Source organism: Anomalospiza imberbis, chromosome 10 (genome assembly GCF_031753505.1).
Source record: "Anomalospiza imberbis isolate Cuckoo-Finch-1a 21T00152 chromosome 10, ASM3175350v1, whole genome shotgun sequence".
NCBI lineage: Eukaryota > Metazoa > Chordata > Aves > Passeriformes > Viduidae > Anomalospiza > Anomalospiza imberbis.
The window spans coordinates 8578621-8602598 of record NC_089690.1 but is presented as its reverse complement, the minus strand read 5'-3'; the positions used below and the strand labels follow the sequence as shown (position 1 = coordinate 8602598).

The 23978-nt window shown below is 43.2% G+C and overlaps 1 protein-coding gene across 1 annotated transcript; it reads right to left on the bottom strand.

The window, feature by feature from the left end:
• Positions 1-112: 112 nt before the first annotated feature.
• Positions 113-23828, bottom strand: SENP5 (SUMO specific peptidase 5). The gene is made up of 10 exons (XM_068200419.1): positions 23680-23828; positions 16346-17919; positions 13135-13240; positions 12854-13001; positions 12175-12222; positions 10189-10266; positions 6768-6905; positions 4998-5081; positions 3549-3599; positions 113-3458 (listed from the first exon to the last, which is right to left on the bottom strand). Exons 2-10 carry the CDS (start codon positions 17295-17297, stop codon positions 3348-3350), a joined length of 1716 nt encoding a protein of 571 aa, XP_068056520.1. The 5' UTR covers positions 17298-17919; positions 23680-23828; the 3' UTR covers positions 113-3347.
• Positions 23829-23978: the final 150 nt, after the last annotated feature.

Here is a 23978-nt window from a genome sequence, read left to right as displayed (position 1 = left end):
ATCTCTCTACTCACCTTGCAGAATCAAGGCCACACTCTGCATTTATTGATTTGTATCAGGGGCACAGTCATTTAAAACTATAGATTAAAGCAAACGAAATGGAAACTGCTAATTCATTTTCAATTCTGTTTAAGGTTTATTACAACTCAGGTAGCTTAAATTTGTCACGCACGAGGCAGAGGCTTCACCAGTTCTGGGACTATTTGTATAAATCAGCACAGCGAGACAATCTCTTTGGAACAAGTCGTGAAATTTAAGCATCTGCCAAACCAGTTCAGAGTGATTTATGAAAATCTGAAGATCACATTAATAGAATTGCTAACAGCCATAACTACATCCACATAAATGTGCCTCTCATAATAAAAACACTCTACATAGTTCTGAATGTTTTAAGAACTAGTAAAATGACTACAGATTATGAAGTCCATCTCCTTTAAGGCATCAAAGACATTCTCAAGGAGGAGTTAATTAGTCCAGTTTCACAGGATACACCATTACAGAGCCTGAGATTCTGACTGCCTGTGATTAATTTCAACACTGCACCAACATACTTTGCTTACATTAGATCTGTTTTCAATTTCCCCTCCTTTTTTTTTTCAGAGGCCCCTCACTGGTGTGTTCACAGCTGGAGACTCAAGTGCAACTCCTCTGAGCTGCCCCATAACCAAGTGGAACACTTGTCAGGAAACCTCTAGATGACAAGAAAGCACATAAGAAGTGCTTTCCAACATGCATGTTTCCCCACCCTGTTCCCCAGTTCACAAGGCAGCAGATTCAAATGCAAGCCCCCTCCCCTCAAACGATCTGGGACACACATGCACTTGCTTCAAAGCACCCACGTTCAACACAGAGCTCACAGAAATCCTGAGCTTTGGCTGACGCTCTGATAAGGGGATCGTGATTAAAGGCTCCTCACAATCTCTCATACAGAGCAAGATGGATGCTTACCAACCAGTAGTAGGCACCAAGCCTTAGGAAGCAACTGTCTGTACTGCAGTGTTCCAGCACATTCCCATGCAATGAAAAATATCCATCAACAAGGCAACTTGCACAGAAAAATAAGGGTCTTTCTTTGAGGCACTGAACCTCCCAGGCTGGTAGTCTCACAGGACACCTTTCAAGCTTCCTTACCAAATTGCTCAAGTTCTGAAAATAAAAGCAAATTGCTCATGCAGTTCTTTTTGTTCCACTCCCTTTCTGCCAGGAGTCTTACTTGAAAATAAAGCCTCACTTTCATGCACCCAAAGTGGCACCACCTCCACATCTCTTCCTGGCCACCCAATTCTGTGTATTCCTTCATACCAGGATACACATTTAGTAGCAGGTTATACTGAGGTAAGAGCTGTCCTCTGGGTTAGCTGTGGCCTGGATCAACTGTCCCACCCCATAAGCACTGGAACAATTCATGTGACACCAGTGCACAGAGAAGATGAGAATGGCAGCACTGGCTTGTATGTGCTACCCCACAGGAGGAACTGCATCCCAAGTTTCAGTTTTCATGCAAGTCACCCTGCACTGCTCACAAGCACTCACCTCAAGAAGATGCTGCTGTCCTGCCAGTTACACCTCTGGGAAACACAAATAAACCTTGTGCTGGGGGGTGCTCTGCACCATACAGTGGGCAGATCTATCTTGCCTGTCTGGGTTTTAGGTTCTTTCTGATTCATTAAGTTCCTCGTTTAAATTATCTAACCAAGTGCTTAAGGCTTTCCTTATCTTGCTAAATTAAGCCAGTCCTTGCCAGCTGCCAACAAGGGGAAGTGGGAACACGCAAGGATACTGCAGGAACTCCTTCTCCAGCACAGCAGTGTGCATGTGCTTCCACTTCCTGGCCTGACTGTGCTTGGCACTCCCTCCCTTCTCCCTCTCGTCATCTAGGACGGATTTGCACCTGGCTTAGCTCAAGTCTGAATTAATTTGCAAGGCAGGGAAGTCAAAGTAGTTTTCCTCCATCAGAACCAGGGCTGTGGATGGACACAAAGTGAAGCTGTGCAGCAGATGATGTTTAGCAATGAAAATACTTTTCCTCTGGGCTCATTCCTGTATCTGGCAGAAAAACACAGCAAAGACATTTGCCAGTGTAGCAGTGCCAGACAACAATCTCTTCAAACAGAAGTAGCTCTCTTCAGCAAGGAGCACATCACAGTTTACAGACCAAGGTGAAAGCCCAGCAGATCCACCACTCTCACTCACCCTTTGCCCAGCACAACAACCCTGCAAGTTCAGGGCTGGGCTCGTGGGCTCCCACCCCTCTGGAGCGGGATGACATCACCTCGCTGTGTTTGCACTGCACCCACCACAAGTGCTGCAACTCCCAACCAGACCCATCGGCGCTACTGGACACAGACAAAACCTGGGATGTTCGAGACAATCAAACAGCAGATGCAGCAGAAATTAATTAATTTACATTTGAACAAAAGCAAAAGCCAACAGGAGGTTAAAGACAACAAGCTTTGAAGACAGAGCTGAAGGGAGAAATGGTACATTTTCACTGCATATCGTGGATCTGAGAAATGACTCAAAGACATCTGAGATGTAAACAGTTACTGCCAAGGAGTTTATCTTACTATCTAAGCTGTGACTCTTCAGGGTCAGCTTCATACTTCTCCTTAATACACACATCATGGAGACTTCTGCAGCATCTAGGAACTTACCATCCATCTGACTGAGCACTTCTGTATTTTCTAATATACAGACAAGTGCTGAAGCTTTATTTGTGCAAAGACTGCTTTTTATCTATAGGGACAGGCTGATAATGACAGCCAGAGAAATGCTAACAGAACAAACTTTATTAGCAACTTCAACTATTTGAAAAAGGGTCTTCACAAATTAAAGCTGTAGATGACTTTAGCCACCCTAAAATGTGGTATCCAGTATTACACAGCCACAACAGGGACAATGGAACTATCAAATACATTCTAGCTGTTCTTTTTATGGCATTGATTTTTTTTTGATACATTCAAAGCATTATTGCATCAGAAAACATATCATGCATCTTTATTTTTCCAGACAATTTCACCTGTATTTGTCATTTCTAGCTACACCGCAAAGGTGCCCCAAATCTACCGTTTCATGGTTTTAGTTGCATGCTTTGCCTATATGCATGCTGAAATAATAAATATTAAATACAGGAACGTAAGAGAACCAAACTGACATTAGGAATAATCTATGGCAGCTCTGTTATGTTCTGCCAGTTAAAGAACTTTTAAAAGATTGAGGTAACAACAGTGGCCAACCACTCAGCTAAGAATCGCTCAAAATTCATGGAAATTTTCAGAAATTCAAGTACACAAACACCAGCTGCAACTTGTCAGAAATGCCAGAGAAATTAGGTTGGCTGCATTTTATTAGTCTATTAGCTGGCGTTCACACAGCTCCTTGTAAATCCTTTTTCTCACTCGGGGCATATCTTCCTGGGAGAACTGAAAAGGCTGGTCTAAGGCGAGGCACTTGCAGTACTGGGGAAAAGGAAAAGGCTTGGTTGAAAAAAAGCACATTTACTACATGAACAATACAGGCCATTGATTTTTAGATAGGAATACTCTTACCTGGAGCACAAAAACCCCACAGTCACTGTCATTTTTCTGTTGTGGAATGCACTGAAAGGAAAAGAAACAACCAGAGACACATCAGATCCTTATCCTTTTACTTAGTTAAATCCTTTTGTTCACTAACTCCTGCTTAAAGTCCAAAAGAAGATTCAGCATAAGGGTCAGTTGTCTCATGTTCAGAGAAGGCTATTCTGCAGCTCCAGAAACTGGAGTTGTAATTACTTGCTCTCATCCCAAACTTTTCAAGGTGACACTCAACACCTTGTTAGAAAAACACCTAATATTTAGAAAAATATATAGTGTAGGACAGAAAATAAATTATAAGTCTTACTTTCAAGTTTATTTTCTTTTAAGTGACCTACACAGAACAGCTTCTCAATTAGTTTAAATAAATGTTTGTACAGCATTATCTACTTTACACAGGACAAAACTATATCAGCAAAGTCACACAGGCCTAGAGGAAGATTACTCTCAACATCCATGCTACCAGCAGTGGCCTTCCTCCCCCAGCCACACCAAAGGGTTTCAGAGAACATGACAAATGGTTCATCACTAGGCAACAGGACTGAGCAAGGCAGTCTCAAATGATAACTTTCAACCTTCATTATTTCCTCAAACATGCTCAATTTTGATATGCAGAGCTAAAAAGTTCCAATCACTAGTGCTATTATGTCTCTGGCACTTGAAAAGGCAAAGTAATTGTTTTTTCTCAACTCCCAGATCTTCCACCTCACAGAATGCAGGAGGATGAACTGACTGCACAGGTTGTGCATGAGTGCAGAGAAGAATCATTTTATCATTGTATCAGCATCTAAAAATAAATCTGTGCAAGGAGGGAGCTGTTGGAAGTATGTCTAGTGTGCAATGACCTGTTTTATATCTTTGGAGCCATTATGGGATGGCTACGCAATTACATATTCCCTCATTTACACTACACACAAGTTATTCCCTTTTATTGTTGCCAGACTTTGTTTACTTGCGATCAAACGCAATGTGCCACAAACAGCCCTGGAGACCAAAGCCCTCTATCCACAGCAAACATAAAATATCAGCAGTAGCAACACCAGCCTGCTCCTTCCCTCACCAAAGCCCATCCATTCAGAACAGCCCTTTCAGGAGAAGGGGGGCAGCTGAGTGTCCCGCTCAGTCAGTCCTTGACCTTGTGTCAATATGGACACCAGCTGCAGGCTTTGCTGTGCACACATTTAATTGTCCAGAGAAAGGCTCAGATCACCAAGCCACTTGCAGAAAGTGCTAAAGCCCTGGTGGGAGCTGAATGACCAACAGAGCTGGAATTCCCATGCGTAACTACCTGCATCTCTCCCAGCACCCTCCATGTGGGCAGCATAAACCCATTTACTACTAGTACAAATATATGAATTTAGAAGCAGCTTCATGAAATCTCCCACAGAGTCAGACCCCAGGGCTCAAAGTGCTGCCATTTACCTTTGTCACAGCAGTCTGCCAACCCTGAAGGAACTCGGGGTGATTCTTCTCTTTTGCTTCAGTCAGCAAATACTTTCGAATGTTCTTTAAAGAAGAAAGGGAAAAAAAAGCAACATTATTCACCCACTAAAGAACAGGAGAGAAACAGTGACTGCTTGGTTGGTAACCATTTGACAATGAGGACAAATTTCAGGTGAGCATTAGGAGCTGAGCTAAAATCTAGAGGTAAAGAAATGAACTCTGGTGGGTACTGTGCCTTCTACCATCAAGGTTCATTTTAATCTATCAAGGGGAGCTCTAACACCCCTCAGCCATACTGTACACTGCTCTACTTCATGCCAGACTAGCTGTGGCACCCAGGGACAAGGTCAGAGTGCTCCCAGACATGCAGAGAAAAACAGAGCAGCCTGGCATGTGTTCTTTCCTGGCTTACTGGCTGACAGCAAGGCCCTTACGTTCAATACGACTGCATTTTCCTGCTGGAATCTCAGTACAAAACGCTCGAGTTCTGCAGCTAATCAACAAAGCTCCAGGGAGAGTTTTAGTGACATACAGGAAAAAAAATAGGCTGACACAAGCGAAGAGAAGGAAGCAAGATAAATGAGACTATGGTCTTGGGTTAAGCAAATCTTACTTCTCTGTAAACAGACTGGGCATTTATAGCACAATTTAAACACTGCAGCACAGAAATATTCACCTTAGTGTGTGGATCACAGTGAATTTTGGGGTATTGCTCCCCTCCTACCCCTAGAACAGGCAGAAATAAAATTTCCTCATGTCTGTGAGACACTCAGGTGCAAATGCCTTGCCTGGAATGGGATGGGAGAGATCAGGTTGCAAGGCTGCAGGAGACACTGTAGGGCAGCCGAGAGGGATGGCTGGTTCACGCTGCACGTTCTCACAAGCTAGAGAGCATGAGATCTCTTGCTCCCAGGACAAACATTAGCTTCATCCTCAGCAAATGCCAGCAGGCATACTATCTTCATTCAGAAGTCCTAGCTGGGAACTCTCCTGGGTACAATAATTACTACTCTTCTGTAAGCCAACAACTACACACAGTTAAAAGTAGAGGGCTGCTGCATCAAGCAAGCAATTAAGTTGACAAAATTAGCTTTTGTAAGAGGGTCATTACAATTTGCTAAGCCCAGCAAAAATTTCCTGGCTGTTCTTTATCAGGAAGACTGATAATTTAACTCCAGTGTTCAGGTTGCAGCCCTGAAAAGTTGCTGACTTCTAACCAGAGGCCACTACCCCGTTTCAATGCAGGACAAGGAAAAAGGCAACATGCTGTTAATAGCACAGTAACACATAAACCCCACTGGGCAACACTTTGGCATCTTCAGTTCTGTGCTCTCACCCAGGCAACCTATCCCCTAAAGGACCATTATTTATCATTTATCCTAAACACAAGTCCCTTAAGAGATGAAAGAAAAGCCCTCACTCTCCTTGGGGTGGTTCTGCTTCCCCATGGCACTGGGCTTTGAGCTCCTGCTTTTTGTGGGAGTGCCAAGTCAGAGTCACCAAAGCTGTGCTGATTACACGGTCAGGCTAATTGGGCAATAGGCAGTCTGACCTCAGCTCCTGGCTCTGGTGTGACCCTCGAGCTCTGTGCTTCAGACTCCTCAGCAGGACAGGCTGATTCTCATTTCATACACAGCAAGACAATGACAGACATACCACATTTAAAGTTTATGGCTGAACAGAAACAAAGGGGGAGTGTTTTGTTTAAGAAAACAATTCCGACTTTGCAGACACAACTGTCACTCTTACCTCTACACAAAACTTAAAATGAATGCCTTGGGAATCATAAAATGAAATAATTCGACTGGGGATGTTCACAGTAATGAGGGACCAATGGACTTCCAGGTGAATAGGAATTAACAAGAGAGTCTTCTTAAACAAGTCCACCTGGCAAAAAGAACAACATATATTACAGAGAGTTCCACAGGCGGAATACAGCAAAGCAAGACATTAACTGTACCCAAGTTTCCTCTCTGCCTCTCTGTAACTGAAATCTTCTTTTGCCCCCTCCACTCTTTCACCACATTCTTCACGTTTACCTAATACACAACTTATTAGCAGGCACAAAAATATAGTTACAGTCCAGAAAGTGGCTGAGGAACCTTGTACAGTATCAAAATTAATCACTACTGTACTTGTGACAAAAATCCTGTTTATGTTGCACTGCATCCATGTTGAAGTGGAATTTCTTAGGTAATGATGGCAATACAATCGAGCCCCAGTTTATGTCAGCTCTTCATCTCTTCAGTAATGACACTTGTCCAGTGTGAGCACCACTCATTTCTATCAGAGCTGCTGATAGAAATGAGTAGGTGACAGACCTTGGGGCTGTTGATGAGAAGCTCAACACACTACAGCAATGTGCATTCACAGCCCAGAAAGCCAACTGCATGCTGGGCTGCATCACAAGCAATGAGACCAGCAGGTCAGGGAGGAGATTGTGCCCTTCTACGGCTCTCACAGGAGACCCCACCTTAAGTGCTGTGTCCAGCTCTGAGGCCCCATATGTAAGAAGGAGGTGGACCTGTTGGATCAGGTCCGGAGGAAACCAAAAAGATGTTCAGAGGCCTGGGGTACCTCTGCTGTGAAGAGAGACTGAGGGCTTGGGGCTGTCCAGTCTGGAGAAGAGAAGGCTCCGTAGAGACTTTACAGCACCATCTAGTACCTAATGGGCTACAACAAAGCTGGAGATGGACTTTGGACAAGGGCATGGAGCAACAGGACAAGAGGGAATGGCTTTAAACTGACAGAGGACAGGTTTAGATTAGATGTAAGAAAGAAATTCTTCCCTGTGAGGGTGGTGAGACACAGGCACAGGTTGCCCAGAGAAGCTGTGGCTGCCCCACCCCTGGAAGTGTTCAAGGCCAGGCTGAATGGGGCTTGGAGCAACCTGGGATAGTGGAAAGTGTCCCTGCCCACGGCAGAGGGGCAGAACTGGATGATCTGTAAGGTCTCTTCCAACCTAAACCATTCCATGATTCTATGAAGAGGCTGTAATTACAAACACCCCACAAAACCAGCAAGTTTGCAGTGTGACCCCTTCTATTCTAACACAGGCTCTGGGACTTGCCAGAGAAAAGCAGAGGAGTGCAGAATGCTTTGGTGAACAGAGGAAAGGAGGGCAAGAAGGTAGAGCAGATTCATCCTTTCTCAAAGCTAACTTTGTAGCAGATGTACCGTGGTCACAGGCAAGCAAACAAGGGAAAAGGTCTTGAAGTACAGAACAAGTAGATCAGATGCAACACCCCCGGTGTCTGTATGGCAGATGAGCCCTTATGCTTTTGGAAGCCAGCCAAGCCAGGGCCTTTCATGATCTTCCTTCTCCTAGCTCCTCTTGAAAGAAGTGTCTAATTACTGGGGTTTTGGTGGCACAGTCCAGAAAATAAGCAAAAATAGAATCCTGAACTAAATGAACTCATCCTGTGGGAAGATTTCTAAGCTTTTTTCCTGTTTTTTTTAAGCACTGTGCAATTTGAACAGTACATAATTGCAACACTACTGGCAAGGGCAGGTCTTTTGTAGGAAAGAAAAGTCTATTTCTTGAGTAACAATGGGAAGTTGAAGAGACAAAAAGGTGTGGGCATCCACAGCAGTTATCAGCTGAGCCTGGCTCACAACAGTCCTTTGATTGTGACAAGCATCGACCCTGCTCCCACCTGCAGAAACTGCTTCCTGACCGGATTACAACACACTCGCTGCACACCGATCCATCACTCCTGGAGAGAAGCGCAGGGATGTCAGCCAGCAGCAAGCTGAGACCACAAAGGAAAACTGGAATAAGAGAAATGAACTACATCTTCTGTGATGTCCAGCAAAAGCAGAGCCACACAAAACTCAAGGGCCCTCATGTGGCCCTAGTTGTGGGATTACTGCAGGTGTACAATCCTGCAGCAGAAGAGTAGAAACAGGCAGCCAAAAATTGGCCTTTAGTTATGAACTGATGTACAGGAAGAGTGGCGGAAACCCAGATTCATTTCACCACGAGAGCACAGTCAAGCTCTGTGTCACGACAGTGAATCAGGAGTGCCAGCATGATGGGTGATCAGAAGGGAGAGACACTAACAGGAGCTTTGAAACCACTGCAGCCAGAGCCAGCACAGGGTATCCTGTATCCCAGGAGAAAACATTTACAAAACACGGTGCAATACTCTGGTGTGTTTAAAGAGCAGAAACAAATTCCCCTTTATTGCACATTACAGGAAGAAGGAGTCTACAGAATCCTTCCCATAGTAACGGCTTAGTTCTCATTCTTGCTTGAGAGATTCTTTTGGAATTCAAGTGTAAATATCTAAAAATTGTCCTGTCTCATCAGGCACCTCTCAGCAGCAACAACAATACAGATCCTGCTTCCAGAATCTACCTTAATTTCGGGGGTTTTTACAAAACTTGGGTTGCTGGAGAAAAGGAATGTTTAAAAAATAGTATGTGGGAATATTAAGCACTGATATTCCAACTCTCTTTAAAGAGATTTTTAATAAATTATATGAATAGATTTTATATTTGGATAATGAGTTCATCTCTAGCATTTCACAGATGTGTGCTATTTAAGTACTTCTGCAGAAAGATCATACATTCAAACATGGCCTTTGATTAGTCTTGCCTCATCTCCCATATTAGAAAGGACAAATGTTCATAGAAAAAAAAGAGAATATTTCTTTTTGCATTAGCTGTCCCTGAAAATATCACACCCATGATTTGGTGTGGGTTCTAGAAAGTAAGGTGAATTCTGTTCTTGTCAAGAGAACAACAGTCTGGCTTATTAACTACGGGTCTCTTTTTTGCTTTCTAGTTCCTGGTATGTGTTACTTGGCGTAACAATTTGATTTTGTCAAAGAATGCTAGGTTGAGATAAAAGGAAGAACCTGAATTAAGTCTGCTCTCCTGTAGATTAGTGTACCTGGCACTGTCAGGAGCAGTAAGAGACATTTCTTGCAGTTAAATTAACAACTTGCATGAACATACACAAAGAGATAACCTCCCATTGAAGATTTAGCCATTCCAAGTACAACATACCCATACTAACTTGAACAGTGCCACACTACTATTTTCATCAAGCCCTTCCCACTTTGTACAGCTCCTTTGCAAATAACACACTGTAACCCAGCTTCAAGTTAGTGACTAAGCCCAGACCAGCAGAATCCCAGCACTGATGGCACCATGTTAAAGGTACCTTTTTAGTCCATCGTTTTACCCCATTATATCCTTTGGTTACGAGCTGTCTATGAAAAAAGCTGTTAAAGAAATGAACCTAAAAAAGAGAGAGAGAGGAGCAATGAGCACAGAAATTTTCATGCACAGTCATTCCCCTTCCCCCAGGATAATTTATACAAAACAACTTGTAATGAGGCAATATTTAATGTAGGTTTAGAAACAGAACCCCAGTAGGGACAAACAGAGGCTTTGCCAAGCCTCAACTCTTACTGTTCTTCAGCAAGCTAATAAAATAAGCCTTGTTTCCCCTATAATATATCATGTGAGCCACTGCAGCATTTATATTTACATTTTTGTATCTCCAGGCATATCATGTTTAATTTTTTTGTTGGGGACAGACTTGGAAAAAAAACACCAGGACAAGGAGCTAGTTTTTGTAGTTTTTGTTGTTCTTTACGGGGGTCAAGGAAGAGAACACTGGACTGGAAAAGCAGGGGTGGTGGAGAAGGGAGTAACTTCTGGCTTTAGTTGCTGGAAGCTGAGACTCAGAAAAAGAAAACTGATCAAAACAGTTATGAGATTTAGTCCAACAACATTGTCTTTGGCATTCAGCTCTTATGACATGAACAATATTCTGCTATTGAGAAGTATTTTTAAGGTATGACTGATCCAATTGGTAAGTGAAAACCAACATTTATGACAAAAAAATGTAGGCTTATGCAAAAAAAAAAATAGCTCCAAGTTAACACTATTATTCCCTGTGCTTAGCTTCTTGCAATTATACTAACAGATTAATACAAATAGAAATCTGCAACATCTGTTTTTAATAATTCTGCTAGTGTAGAGGTGGTAGAAGGCTTGAGCTGTTACTTGAAAAAAAAAGTTAGAAAATTCAGCATCTGAGAACACAGTCTAATAGCCATTAGCTATGCCAATAGACTTCAAAACCACATTCTGAGGTACCAGCACAAAATCTCCCATGAGGATTTCAATTATGCACTAGGAAGAAAAAGCAGACACAAGCAAACAGACACAATCTCCAATACCTCTAGCCTAGCACACTCAGGAAATATGGAGAATACTAATGAAGAATCACCATCACCTCCAATCAAAGCAAAAACGCTCTTTCTTCAGAGCTTGAAGATTTTAAGAGTTACATTGTGCAGAGCTCATCTAAGAATGGCTTTGTTTGGTTCTTCCTTTGTGGTCTCACCTGAAAACTCTTCGGTCCCTAAACAGATGGGTTTTTATAATTGTCACTGCTGCAAATTTAGTCACAAAATGGGGGGTGTGTGTATGTGTGTGTGTGCGTTTTCTTGATTATTTTTTTTTGCTTTCTCTCAATTGCCACCAACAGTCAGGCACTGCAGTTGCAAAGCTGTAAGCATTCTGAGGAGGATGCACAAAACAGAGTCCTGCAGAGTCAATACTGCCAAGGAACCAAGCAGCTCCACACAAATTCACATTCACCAGGCAGGCAGCTGACACAGCTTGAGCTGTTACAGCCCCCACAGCTATGAGGTGGGCGGGAGGGTGAGTGCAAGTAGCACATGTGCATGTTTCAGATGCTAACACTCATGGTTTGTCATCTCAGCAGAAATCCATCTTCATCAAAAATTTCAGCTGAAACACCAGGCTGGTGAGCAAAGGCATGAATACAGCACTTTAGAAGCAGATAAGCTGGAAAGAAGAAACCTCTAGGGAAGCAAAGAGAGTGGGATGGGCCAACATAGGGCACGTGTCTTCCACAGGTACATCAGTGACATTAGGCTACCACAGAGACCACCTGCAGAGCTAATACAGTCAGTTCCTGAAACAAGAGCAACAGCACTGAAAAGGGAAAAGGAAACGTAGAAAATTTGAGCAGCACATAACAACAAATTATAATGGAAGCACTCAGGCCATCGTTGAGTTGAATCCTGATTCTACACCCAAAGTGTGCAAAGTTTCACCCTCCGCTCTCCATCTCTCATTAGGTACATTGGTAATAACAAAACCCCCTTACCTTTTCAGGGACCGCATCCATTACGAGTTCACCATACATGTTAATTATCTGGAAGAGTTAGTAAATAGTTAAATACATACATCACAATTTTTTAAGACCCAAATTCACAAGTGCCCATAAAACACAGGCCTCTACCCACTTAAATCAGCAATACGGAGAAGAGCCTTAAGAGCCACACTGTCTGAAGGACAAGCACTCTGCAACTAATAGTGGTCATCCTGGAGAGAGATTGTAACTGGCTGCTTGAAGTCTGCCCCAATCTTAAATGCAGTTTAATTCAATTTAAATCTACTAGTGCATGCCCTGGGCTCCGAAGCCTTCCTGTAAAAAAACAGCCAAAAAAGGCTGTGGGCCACAGTTTGCTGTTTCACTCTGTCATTCTTATAATCTGCTCAAGCTTGAGATGGGGAAAGTTACTAAAACCTATATGAGTAGCCACTATTTTATCAAAATAGTCCAACATCATTTGTTCAAAAGGAAACAGTCTAATTGTCACACCTCCCAGCTTCCAGACTTACTGCACATGTCACTGTAAAAGCTGCCTACCACTCCTTATACCTGTGAAGTGTAAAGTAAGGACAGCCCACCTGTAATGTCAGCAGAAGGTATACAACTAGAATTCTAATATAAATGGGCTAAAATGGGTTAGGGAAGCACATAAACACCCAGCATCTCTGACCTGGTCATTCAGCCAGTTCTGGCCTTCCAGTGTAGCCAAATCATCCATATCTAGCATGTGCTTATTATAGAAGACCCGGAAATTGCAAGTGGAGGTTTTTGGATGTTTTTCCCGATACTTCATGATTTCCCTGGTGATAAAAGGTTTTCTAAAACAGGATTGAAAAGGTAGAGAAAAATCAAGGCAAGGTCATGTCAAATGGATTCTGTTCTGCTAGTTGTTAGATAGCAATGCAAGTGATTTGCTCTTTACCAAGTGTACAATGTGATACTGCTACACACCTATGGGAGAAATCTTCATTAAAGACTTCTTTTAATCTTCCCATGACATCTTTTTCACAGAGTGGTACTAAACTGCCATATTTCTTCATAACTTCATCTAGGAATCCTTTAAATATACCAGAAAAATTAAAGTGCAAACATAAAAAAAGCTCCTGAGTTCACCAATCCAATAAAGCTCTCAGTTCTTACAGGTACAAGCAGCAGTCATTCTGCACCCAACCAACATGCAGCACCACCACCATACATGGCAAGTACATATTTAAGAAAAATAAGCCTTAACTGGCAACATAAAATAAAAGCGGGGGTAGGGGAAGAAGGACAAAAATAAAAATGCATGAATCTGATCACTCAGCTTCACAGGAAAAGATCAGCCCCTGTTCTTGCCATACACATACATATCAACAGCAAACTAATTATACCAGTGCTAGAGAAGAATCCATCCCCTTCCCTGCTTCAATTAGCATTTTAAATCATTTTACTGCAACGTGAACAGCCATCAGTTTCTGCAACAGGTTTCATTGAAAAGCCAGTATCCTGTCCTTATGGCAGGCAGAATGACTCTCCCCAAATGCAGGCAGCTGGAGCTGGCAGTGTTTGCAGCCTGCTCAGTTCCGCTGCCACACCACAGCGAACGGAAAAGACGCCAGACAGACTCCCAGCGAGTTTAACTCCTTTACCCTTGTATCCTAGGGATGGCATCTAAGGTGACACAGCCAGCCATGTCAGCCTGTCATTGCCCAGGAAAACACTGAGCAACCACACCAGAAAAAGATATTAACTTGGAAATAATGAAGAGATTAATGCTGGAAGAATTGAAAAACCTAGGAAATAGGCTTTTTTGTTTCTCAAACACAAGACTGGAACACTGGAGATATAAATTCCACACAAGCATCCAAAACCACTCTGCAAATGAAAGAGAATGGAGAACAGGATTTCAACACTTGAAAAAAGATCAAGTTCTCCAGCTCTCTGAAAATGAATTTTCAGATGCAGCAGAAAACGTGTGTTCTGTGTACAGAAAGCTGGTGTGTACAGAAAGCTGGATCGGAGATCAGAGTCCAGGAAAATTGCATTAATCTGAAGTCCAGGACTCTTCAGAGGCTGGGGTGAGATGGCAGAGCATCACTGGATAAGGCACTGTGTGCTTACTGAGGTTTTAAGAACATTTCCTGCAAACTTTCAAGATCAGGATAGGAAAAATCAAGATGAGAGAAAGACCGGACAGAAAAAGTGCCAGAAGATCAGCAGTAAGAATAAAAACTGAAGGAAAGAGACCAAGAAAAAACCCAAAATTCAATGAGCTGAGAATAGCAGTGAAGATGTAACAAAAAGTGTGACAGAAGGCAGGCAGGAAGGATTGAAGAACAAGATCAAACCTCAACGAAGCATTTTTCATGGGAAAAGAACCTTCTTGCTGCCACACTTTTGCCTAACAGCTTTTATCCCTTACATCTTAGTACACTGTGACAGGGAAGATGTTTCTCCCTCTGGCTAGAAGTCTAGCTAGACAATGCATGGGACTTTATGAGTGTACCTTATTCTGTTTAAATATGTAAAAATTTTAAAGGCTTTTTATTAATGCACAGAGAAAGGACTGTTCTTGTCATTACAACTAAGAGCAGCAAAGCTCCAGACCTCCAGCATTACTGACCTCACTTGGGCTGGTGTAACTCAAGGAAGAGAATACAAAGTTCAGCCCTGGGGCAAAATCAGATACCCATCATGAACAGGATTTACCATGGGGCTGTTTGATATCTAATAGCACTTCTGAATGCACCAAGCATTGCAGCCCATTAACGTCCAGTTCAGCTGCTGCAGAGAAATTCAAAACCCAAGAGCAGCGCTAACACTTGCACCTCCTTCATGTTTCTACCCCAGGAACTCTTGCCAGGTTAGCACTATCTTTTAGAGCGCAGTTAATTATTAACAACACTCCTAAACACACAAGAACTCCTGTACAGAGTTACACCACAACTAAAATTCTTCTTTACAGCTTTTCAGCTGAGAAAGCTCAGAAATACCATACTATCAGACCACAAAACATTAACCTTTGCCACCCTGATACAACCTTGGCTCTTGCCTGTTATAGAAGGACTACTTCTCTTTTTCTGATGGATAAACTTTAAAATTCCATTGCAGAAGTGATCTCTTCAGTGGGTTACCACAGTTTCTCTCAATTTCTCACACGGCGTCTGGTCCTTGCTGGATCACATAAAGCCAGTGACAGAGGTACACATCCCACACTAACTTACAGATATGGATGTGGAGAGCTAACTCCTCTCTTGAGGTTCACTGTCTCCTTCTTCACATTTTGCTTTAGAGAAATCAATTGCAAAGTTGAAGGACGAACAGGTAGGCAGAAAAATCAGAGCACATCAAACTTCAAACAATTCCTTTAACACTCATTGGCACCAGCTTTAAGTTTATGGGACTCTAAAAGGCCAATTTCTCCAAAGGAAGTTATAAGAACATCTCTGAAGTTACACTGATGGTACAAGATGGCACATCATGTTAGCCTACTACTCCTTACTCAGTCTGTAAAAAGAAGCTACACATAAATAAGACACCAATTTCTATTTTTATCATGCTTCTCTTTAGAGAGACTATCGAATACTGCATGCTCAGCATAGCACAAAAAAAACCCAAAGCCTTTTTGCTGAACCTTTGCTAAGACCAGTCTTTTTAAAAAATATTGTCTCATAGGATTCATTAAGCTTACTCTATGAACGATTGGAGAGAAAACTAAGGGACAATGAACAGTATTTGGCTGTTAAAACCTAAGTTTAAGTAATTTAGTGAGCAAGAGAAGAGAGTATAAGGGTAGAAGGAAGCATTAAAATACCTAGGATTTTCAAAGAACAAATTAAGAATAACAATTGTCAACCGGTTAAAAACCTGAACCTTTTGATTCCACATGATAAGACATTTCAAATTTCTATCAACAATTTCCTGCAGATTCCAATTAAACTACATTGTATTCTCTAAAACAAAATAATCTTAAAATAGCTTGTCAGATAAACATTCATTTGCCCCTCCTTCATGCAGCTCTCCTCTTTGCAGCCTCATTTAATCAAATGTTATGCTAAGTGACCTTTACAATTCAGAGTAAGAAACCATTTTTATACAGGAATTAACACAATATGTAAACTCCACAATACACACAGCAGTTTTCAGGAACTCCTGGATGCCCTAAGATATTTAAAAGTTATACCACAAAGCCACGTTGCCAACTGCTCATCAGCCACCCGGGAAGTTTTCTGACTGTTCCTTTTGCCTCCCTTCCGAGTTCCCGATTTCAGTCCTGTGCTTTCTGGTGATGGCTCCTCCAGAGGACTTTTACAATAAGGGTGATCTAGTAATTTTGAACTAAAAATGTCCAAGTTTAAAGAGCCTTCTACTTCCATCTGGCTAGAGCTGTCCTCATTCTGTGTCAGCTCCATGGATAAAGGTCCATTTGCAAAATTATCACGGACATCAGAATCCCGCAAGGAGGATTGCAACAGAGTCATTCCATCTACACCCACAACTTCCTTGGATTCTGCACCATCTTGATCTGAAACAGCAATTTCTTTTCCTGCCACAGAGACAACAATGTCAGAGCAATGATCCTCTTCAAGAGCCCCATTGGTCTCCACCTGGTGCAAGGTTTCTGCCTCTGGAGAAGCTCTAACATGCAGTTCTGGTGGGACAGCATCCACACTGCCACCCTGCCCTCTGGATTCTGGATCCTCAGAACACAGCTCAGCAGACACATCCTGTGTGTGGCAGGTCTCAGGGGCACATATTTCATTCTCCGCTCCTAAAGAATTGGGTGTATGATTGTTCATATCTGATAAGCTGTATCGCTTCCAAAGACGCTTACTTTTAGATTTCCAGGAGGAAAACAAATTACACAATCCACCTTTGAAATCCCGCTGAAGCGTTTCTTGATGGTCCCTTGTAACTTTCTGCACCCACCTTCGCTTGATTTTTCTTAATTTGCAAGTTTTGCCTCTTGCTCGAAATTTCGGGAATTTTATGATTCTATATCGAAACCTAACCATAGAAAGTTTCTTATGCATCATAAATAACAATCTCTTTTTTACAGTATGGTGGTTAAATTTGGACCTCTTCAGAGCTGTCAAGGGGCCACAAGTTCCATTCCACTCCCTTTGCAACAGCATTTCCTTTTATAGTTGTTTAAAACTACCAGGACTGTGTTGCCCTTATCATTATTGCTCTCCTCCACGCTATATACAAAACCACCTTTCTTTACAGGTAAGGCAGCACCTTCCAGCGAGCCACACGAGACATAATGGAAATGGCCAGAGATGCTATTGAGAACAGCAACAGTTTCAAATTCTTCAATCAAGGGATCTTCACTCTGAAAGGATTCATTGTTGAGTTTCCTTACTGCTTCTCCAGACAAGCTTTCAGCTTCGTGATAGGGACAGGCTCTTTTTGCTCTCAGTAGTTTTGTAAGGAAAGCTATATAATTCAACTGTAGATTTTGGACAGGTTTCTGCATTTAGAAGCACATCAGAAGCCCACCTGCTTTGGAGATCAAGTGTCTTCCTTCTGCACCGCAGTATTCTGTACAGTTTGTTGTGATTTAAGCTCACAAATAGCTGGGCACTCTGTCTTTTCTTCTAAGTTAGGAAAACTTGCTTTTTGAAGCAGTATTTCCCAAACTTCCCAAAACCAGTGGTCCATCTTCCAGATTGGGCCAGCAGCTGAATTCTTTGCCAAAGCAAATGTCTTCTATGGATTTTCATTTTTCTGCTGCATTATGATCTTCAAAAAGAGCTGAAAGAATAAGGGAATTGAATGCATAGTTATCTGGACTGCAACATAATAGCAAAACACTAAGGCACATCCCTCAGGCCACATGCCTATCTAAAATTCCAGCCCCCTCCAATCACAACCCCACATTCCCTAAGACATTTTCACTTCCAAAAACAAGGAAAAACAAGTAATAGCTGCAATGGTTCGGTGTGTAAGCAGGCTTTGCTCATTTACCTTCCCTAGGGGTAGAGCAATAAACAGGTAATTCCCACCCATCCCATGCTCCCCATATGTAATTCATGACTCTCTAGCCTGAGGTTAAACCTCTCTCACTGCCTACGCCTAGGGCAAGCACAGTTAACCAGCTTGCTACAAAAGGCTTTTGAAAAACAAAACTCAGAAGTCCAAGTTATCAACAAGTATGTGCAGGTACCCCACACCATCAGCACTGTACAAAGGAGCCCTTACTCTTGTGCAATAAATGTGAGCAGCCTCTAAATACACTTCACAAGCTCACACAGTTTTCCTTTAAAGGAACAGCAAAACACAAACACCCACAGAAATTTTGATTCTCTGACTAGATAAAGAATGACACAGTTTACTCTTAAAGTAAGTGCTCTCTATTTACAGCAACACCTCACTCAGCATGACACCACCACTATCAGCTTCTATAATCAGTGTTTATCTTTGCATTAACAAAGCAGTACCAATACAGGACAGCAGCTAATCATCTTTAAAACTTCTTTCCCCACTAAAAAACCTGCATCTCAAAGCGTTCAATAAGGATACAGCTGAGACTACACAAGCGTGTTAACGCCTGCATAGTAATATCTGTTTGTGTTGTGATATGTTTAACTTCAGCACGTAGCTAAAAATATTAATTAGAAGCTAGAAGAATCCAGAAATTCAAGGGGAAGGCAAGAGCAGCAAACACAACATGTGCACTTCATGCAAATTGTCCCAGCCTCACTAGGTACATCCCCTTCTGTATTTTACAAGTTTGTATTTTTCTCAAGTTCAGAAAAGGATTTTGTCCTGCCCCTCTATCAGAATTATTCTGACTTACAGACTATTATAGCAAGTTTTGCCTTAGCTAGGTCTGTCCTAATCCTTACACATAGGCATGTGTAGCTCAAAATAAAGGAGTCTATAAATAAACATAAAACATTAACAATTGGACTTTTAAGGAAAGTATGAATGACACCTGCAAAACCAGGTATTCAAAGTCTGCCTTAAGAAGCTCTTCTGCATTTTTCACTCTACTCATCTTAGACAAACAGCAGTTGGGATTTCTTTTGTGTGTGTGTGTGTGTGTGTTTGTTTACGTGGAGGAGTGAGAGGGGAGTGGAAATGCAGAAAGGACAAAGAATATAATTTATCACTTGGGTAAGATATTCCCATCACATAGAAAACAGTCCAGAATTCACTTGACTGACAATGTAGAAAGAAATCTGGCTACCTCCACTGACAGAGAGCACAGCTTAACAGTATTAAAGCATTGCAATAGGGCCTAGCTCTTTTGTAACCCTCTATTACTCACCACACAATTCAATTATCAGAAAAAATCAGGACATAACATCTCATCACACCGATTTTTTTGTACTTCCTCATCTAGCACTTCCATATTTCTCTACCCTAGATGCAATTTACGCCTGCTTTTCCACTACAAACTCTTATATGTCTGCCTATTGCAAAAACATTCCTATCCACAAAACATTCCTTGAGTGGCCTCAGTAAACAACCAAACCACAGGCTTGCTAGGACAGCTTATTCCAGACACATTTCATCCAGGTAAAACAAACAAACGCAGGCGAATCTCAACATTCTCAACAGAGCCCCATACACAAGGGGCTTCTGCCAACACAGCGAGGGTTCAGCACTCCAAGGAGAGCACAGCAGATGAAGGCAAGGGTTTAATCTTCTCAGGCTCTGCAATAGGTGCCACATACCTGCCAGCCTTTAAGAACACTCCTGAACAATTTGGAGTCATCACCTTTCTCCTTGCTCTCCCACAGCCAAACCCAATAGCCTCCACAGACACTGCCTCAGACATAGGAAAAGGCTCTCTGAATGGCCATGGAGTATGCAGGATCTGAAATTCCTACAGCTGCCACTGCTCTTCCCAGAGGAGACTGAACTCATGATGATAGCAGGAAAAACACTGCATCAGATTCTAGCAAAGGTAAATCCTGGTAATGAAAAGGACCCAAGGCAAACCTGAATGGAGACAAGATTGATGCCACACTTTCAACATAAAATAGCAACAGTAATGGAAATAGATAATTTGCTCATTGGTGTCATGAAATCCAGCTTCTTAAAACTGCAACAAAGGAAGATGTTAGGAAACCTACTCTACCTACCTTTTCTTCTGTTTAATTTTTAACTTAGACCATTTAAAATGCTTTAATTTTAATTTACAGGATTAGAAAATATTTAATGTTTGTCTGTGATGCCCACACAATTTTTTCCACATTATACAATTTTTCTCTACAAAAGTTTCTCCCTAAAGTGTAAATAAAGTTTGAGCAAACCATTTAATCCACACAAAGTTTTCTTGCCCTCCTCTCTCCCTTTTCAAACATGATCAGTTTTGAGTCTGGATCCCCTTAAAGTAAAGGCCTCCAAAGAACATTTAATCCCAGACCTAGGAGCTAAAACAGCTCACTTTTCTAACAGCAGTGTTACTTAGAGTGACAAAAGATGATCCATATGCAAATACTTAATTCAAGATGCTGCTTGAAGAACTTACTTTCCACCAGTGCTACAGGAGTTTACTTGGCACCATAAACCAGAAAGACAAAAGGACATCTTAGAAAAGGGCTGCTAGAAAAGGAACTGAAGTGAGCAATGTAAAACTAAAAATAAAGCAAGCACTGCCCAAAGGTTAAGAACTTGAAGAGAAAGTTAAATATGTGCCCCATTCATTAACAGAGATGAAAAACCTCTGAACTGAGGAACTTGCACCCCTAACAGAGTTGTTTGGCTAGTCAGTGGAGGTAGCCAGGTTTCTGTGGTGTGTGACTGCACAGGGATGCAGTACTACACCAGAAACCTCAAACTCAAAAAGCCCAAGATGTACACGTCCCAAACACCAAAAGTGAAAGAAATTTACCGTAACTCACCCCTTTAGCTGTGTTTGACATACCATCTGCAAATAGTTAAATATTAAAAGGCACAATCTCTTTTGCACTCGATGAAGACAACCCCAGACTATTACCTCTCTATATTAATGGTAGATTTTGATTACAGATTTGCTTTATACTCGAATTCTTAAAAAATATGTTTGGAACCACTCCACTTTCAGAATGCTTATCCCACGAGCTCTGGTAAGATACAAGCAAACATGACTGTAGCAACTTGACATTAAGCACTGCACACTTGCATGGGAATGAAGGAACATGAGGCCCTCGATCGCCTACAAGTACCAAATTCAGTGCACACACACACACAATTTTCCTTAGATCCATCAGCAGATCGCTCCATTTGCAACTTACATGGCTGCAACTTACATACCTTCTGAAGTTGAGTACTGTAAAAGATATTTCACATTCATCTTTCACCCATTACAAGCCTCTTAGTTTAACCCCTCATTAGTCCTTGGCAGTCCTATTTATTTTTGACAGTTTTACAGACCCCAGGTTTTAACTGAAAAGCACATAAATGGGGAAACAATCCCAGCAAATGCTGCTGACAGAATGCTACTAAAAGTTTCTAGCTGACACCTGAACTGTCAGACCACAGAAACCTTTCCTCCACACAACTGCAGAACAAAGCCGCAGCACTGCAGAAGAGCTGCTCCTTCCTGCTTAGATCACCACAAGCCATCTAGGGCTACATCAGGGTGCCCAGTGGGTCAAGAGACACATGGAAATTCTTCTGTTAAAGAAGCTTGTTTCTAAGAGCATCAGTAATGTAAATAAAGTGAACAGCTGTGAGAGCATGGCCTTGTGCAGGCAGGAGTAACTCATGCGTCACCTGCTCCCGTGGGAGGCAGTTCTTACAACACCCAGAGTTCAGCCTTTCCCAGTGGAGGTCTGGGCAGCTCCCAAGGACAGGAGGTAAGGAGGAAAGAGAAAGCCAGCCTGAAACTATGGTGTGCAGCTGAGATATGCTGTGCAAGAAGATGCCCTCCCTCCCCTAAGCAGGATCCAAAATTGGAAAGAGAGAGAGGAAGCTGAAGAAGAGTGTCTCTCTTCAAACCACCACGTGGCCAGAGCTAAGCTGATAAGGTCAGGAAGTCTGAAATTACTCAATTAGCACATGCAAAAGCAGACTGGCTGCACTGGCAACTATCCCCTCTTCTCTTTCTTTCCTGACCAGCACAGTTCTGTGAACTGTTAAGCAAACATTTTGTCCCAGAGGTGAAGCAAGCCCTAGGGAAAGGCACTTTGACACAACATAACTCATTAGCACAAGACCATACAGAAATAGCCAAAGTCCGAAGTTACTGACTCAGAGGAACACAGCAGGACATACTGCTGGTGACCTCATGGTCACTCTGCAAAGTTTCAACTCCTACAGTTACCATGGACTCTTCTCTCAACCAGCACTTCTGGGAACTCACAGTCTTACCTAGCTGGCTACATAACTACTACGTTTATTTCTGGCAAGATGATAGAATTTATTTACAGAAACATCCTCATTTAGGCTAAACCCGAGTAATGGAGATATATATATATTAGATAACAGAACTTTTAAGAGACATACTGTCACAAATCAGAGTTGCAAATTTTCTAGATTAAAGAACACAAACACCCTTTTCTATAAGCAAAGCATATATTTTTTAATCTTCAGGCTTTAGACTGATTTTAATGAAATGTCTCAAGCTTTGTCCCTTCCTTCCTGACTACCTCTGCAAGGCAGAAGCACAGAAGTAGCTGAAACAAAGTCCATCAAACTTTGCTGTCCAAGCTCTGTGAAGGAAACAGAAACTGGTATTTCATCTGAGGTCCTTCAATGCGTCTGAGGTCAAGGGTCTTCCTGATGCTTTCTGAAGGCCTTCCTTAAGAAAGAGTGTATTTCTACAAGTATTAAACATATTTTACGGCAGCTTTTAAAAATTACTTCTCTTCTTGTGTTAGCAACATGAAAAGACAAGATGAGGGTATTACCAAGGGCAATCCATCTCTCTTCTGAGCTGGAAGTTTGGGCTAGAACAAGTGGAGTTTGGAAATGAGCACGCTAGTTATACGCAGCCTTTAGCTGAGGAACACATCTCTGCTGTGCCTGTCCCGTGGCTCAGCACCCACAGCTGCTGCTGCTGAGCTCCCTGTCCCTCCCGGCCAGCACAGCTTGGAAGGGCTGAGGGAGAGAGAGCAAATAGTACTGGAGCAGATAAGCTCTGTGCTTGCATTGCAGAGAGACTGCGAGTCTCAGGGAGAAGACAACTTGAGGACAGAGTGGGGTCGAGAGCCCAATGACGGAGAAACAAAGCTCTTGCAACACCTGAAAATGCCCTTCTACAGCTTTCCAACCCCATCAACGCCCCAACTCTCAGAGCACGTAGTCAGGGAAGTTTCCCCGTGCTGCCCAGGGCACAGCGTGCCTGGATTCCCCCCGACTCCCGCAGGCCCGGTCACAGCCCCGCGGCAGCCCCCGGACAGCGCGGGCCGGGCAGGGCAGGAGGCCGGGAGGCCGGGAGGCAGCGCAGCCACACGCGGCGCCCCGCGGCCTCCGCCCGCCCGCCCGCCCGCGGCCCCGCGCTGACAGCGCCCGGGCCCCGCCGCTCCGCGGCCGCGGGGCCGAGCTCCGGGCGGGCCGGGACCGCCGCTCCCCGCTCACCTCTGCCCGCGGCGCCGCCCGGCTCAGCCCGGCCGCCGCCTGGGCCGCGCTCCGCCCCCGCCGCTCTCGGGCCAGAGCTGCGCCGGCGCCGCCGCGTCAGCCCTGCGACGGGCGGGGAGCGGCCGGGCGGCACCGCGGGCAGGGCCCGCCCGGGCAGCCGGCGCAGCGCGGCGGGGCCGGGCCGGGGCTCGGCCCCACCCGGCGCAGCCGTTCCCCTCCTCCCGCGGTGTGTGGGAAGCGCTGGCGGGGCACGCGTGGGGCCTGTGAGCCGCGAAGCCAACGGTGACACGGGCCCTCCC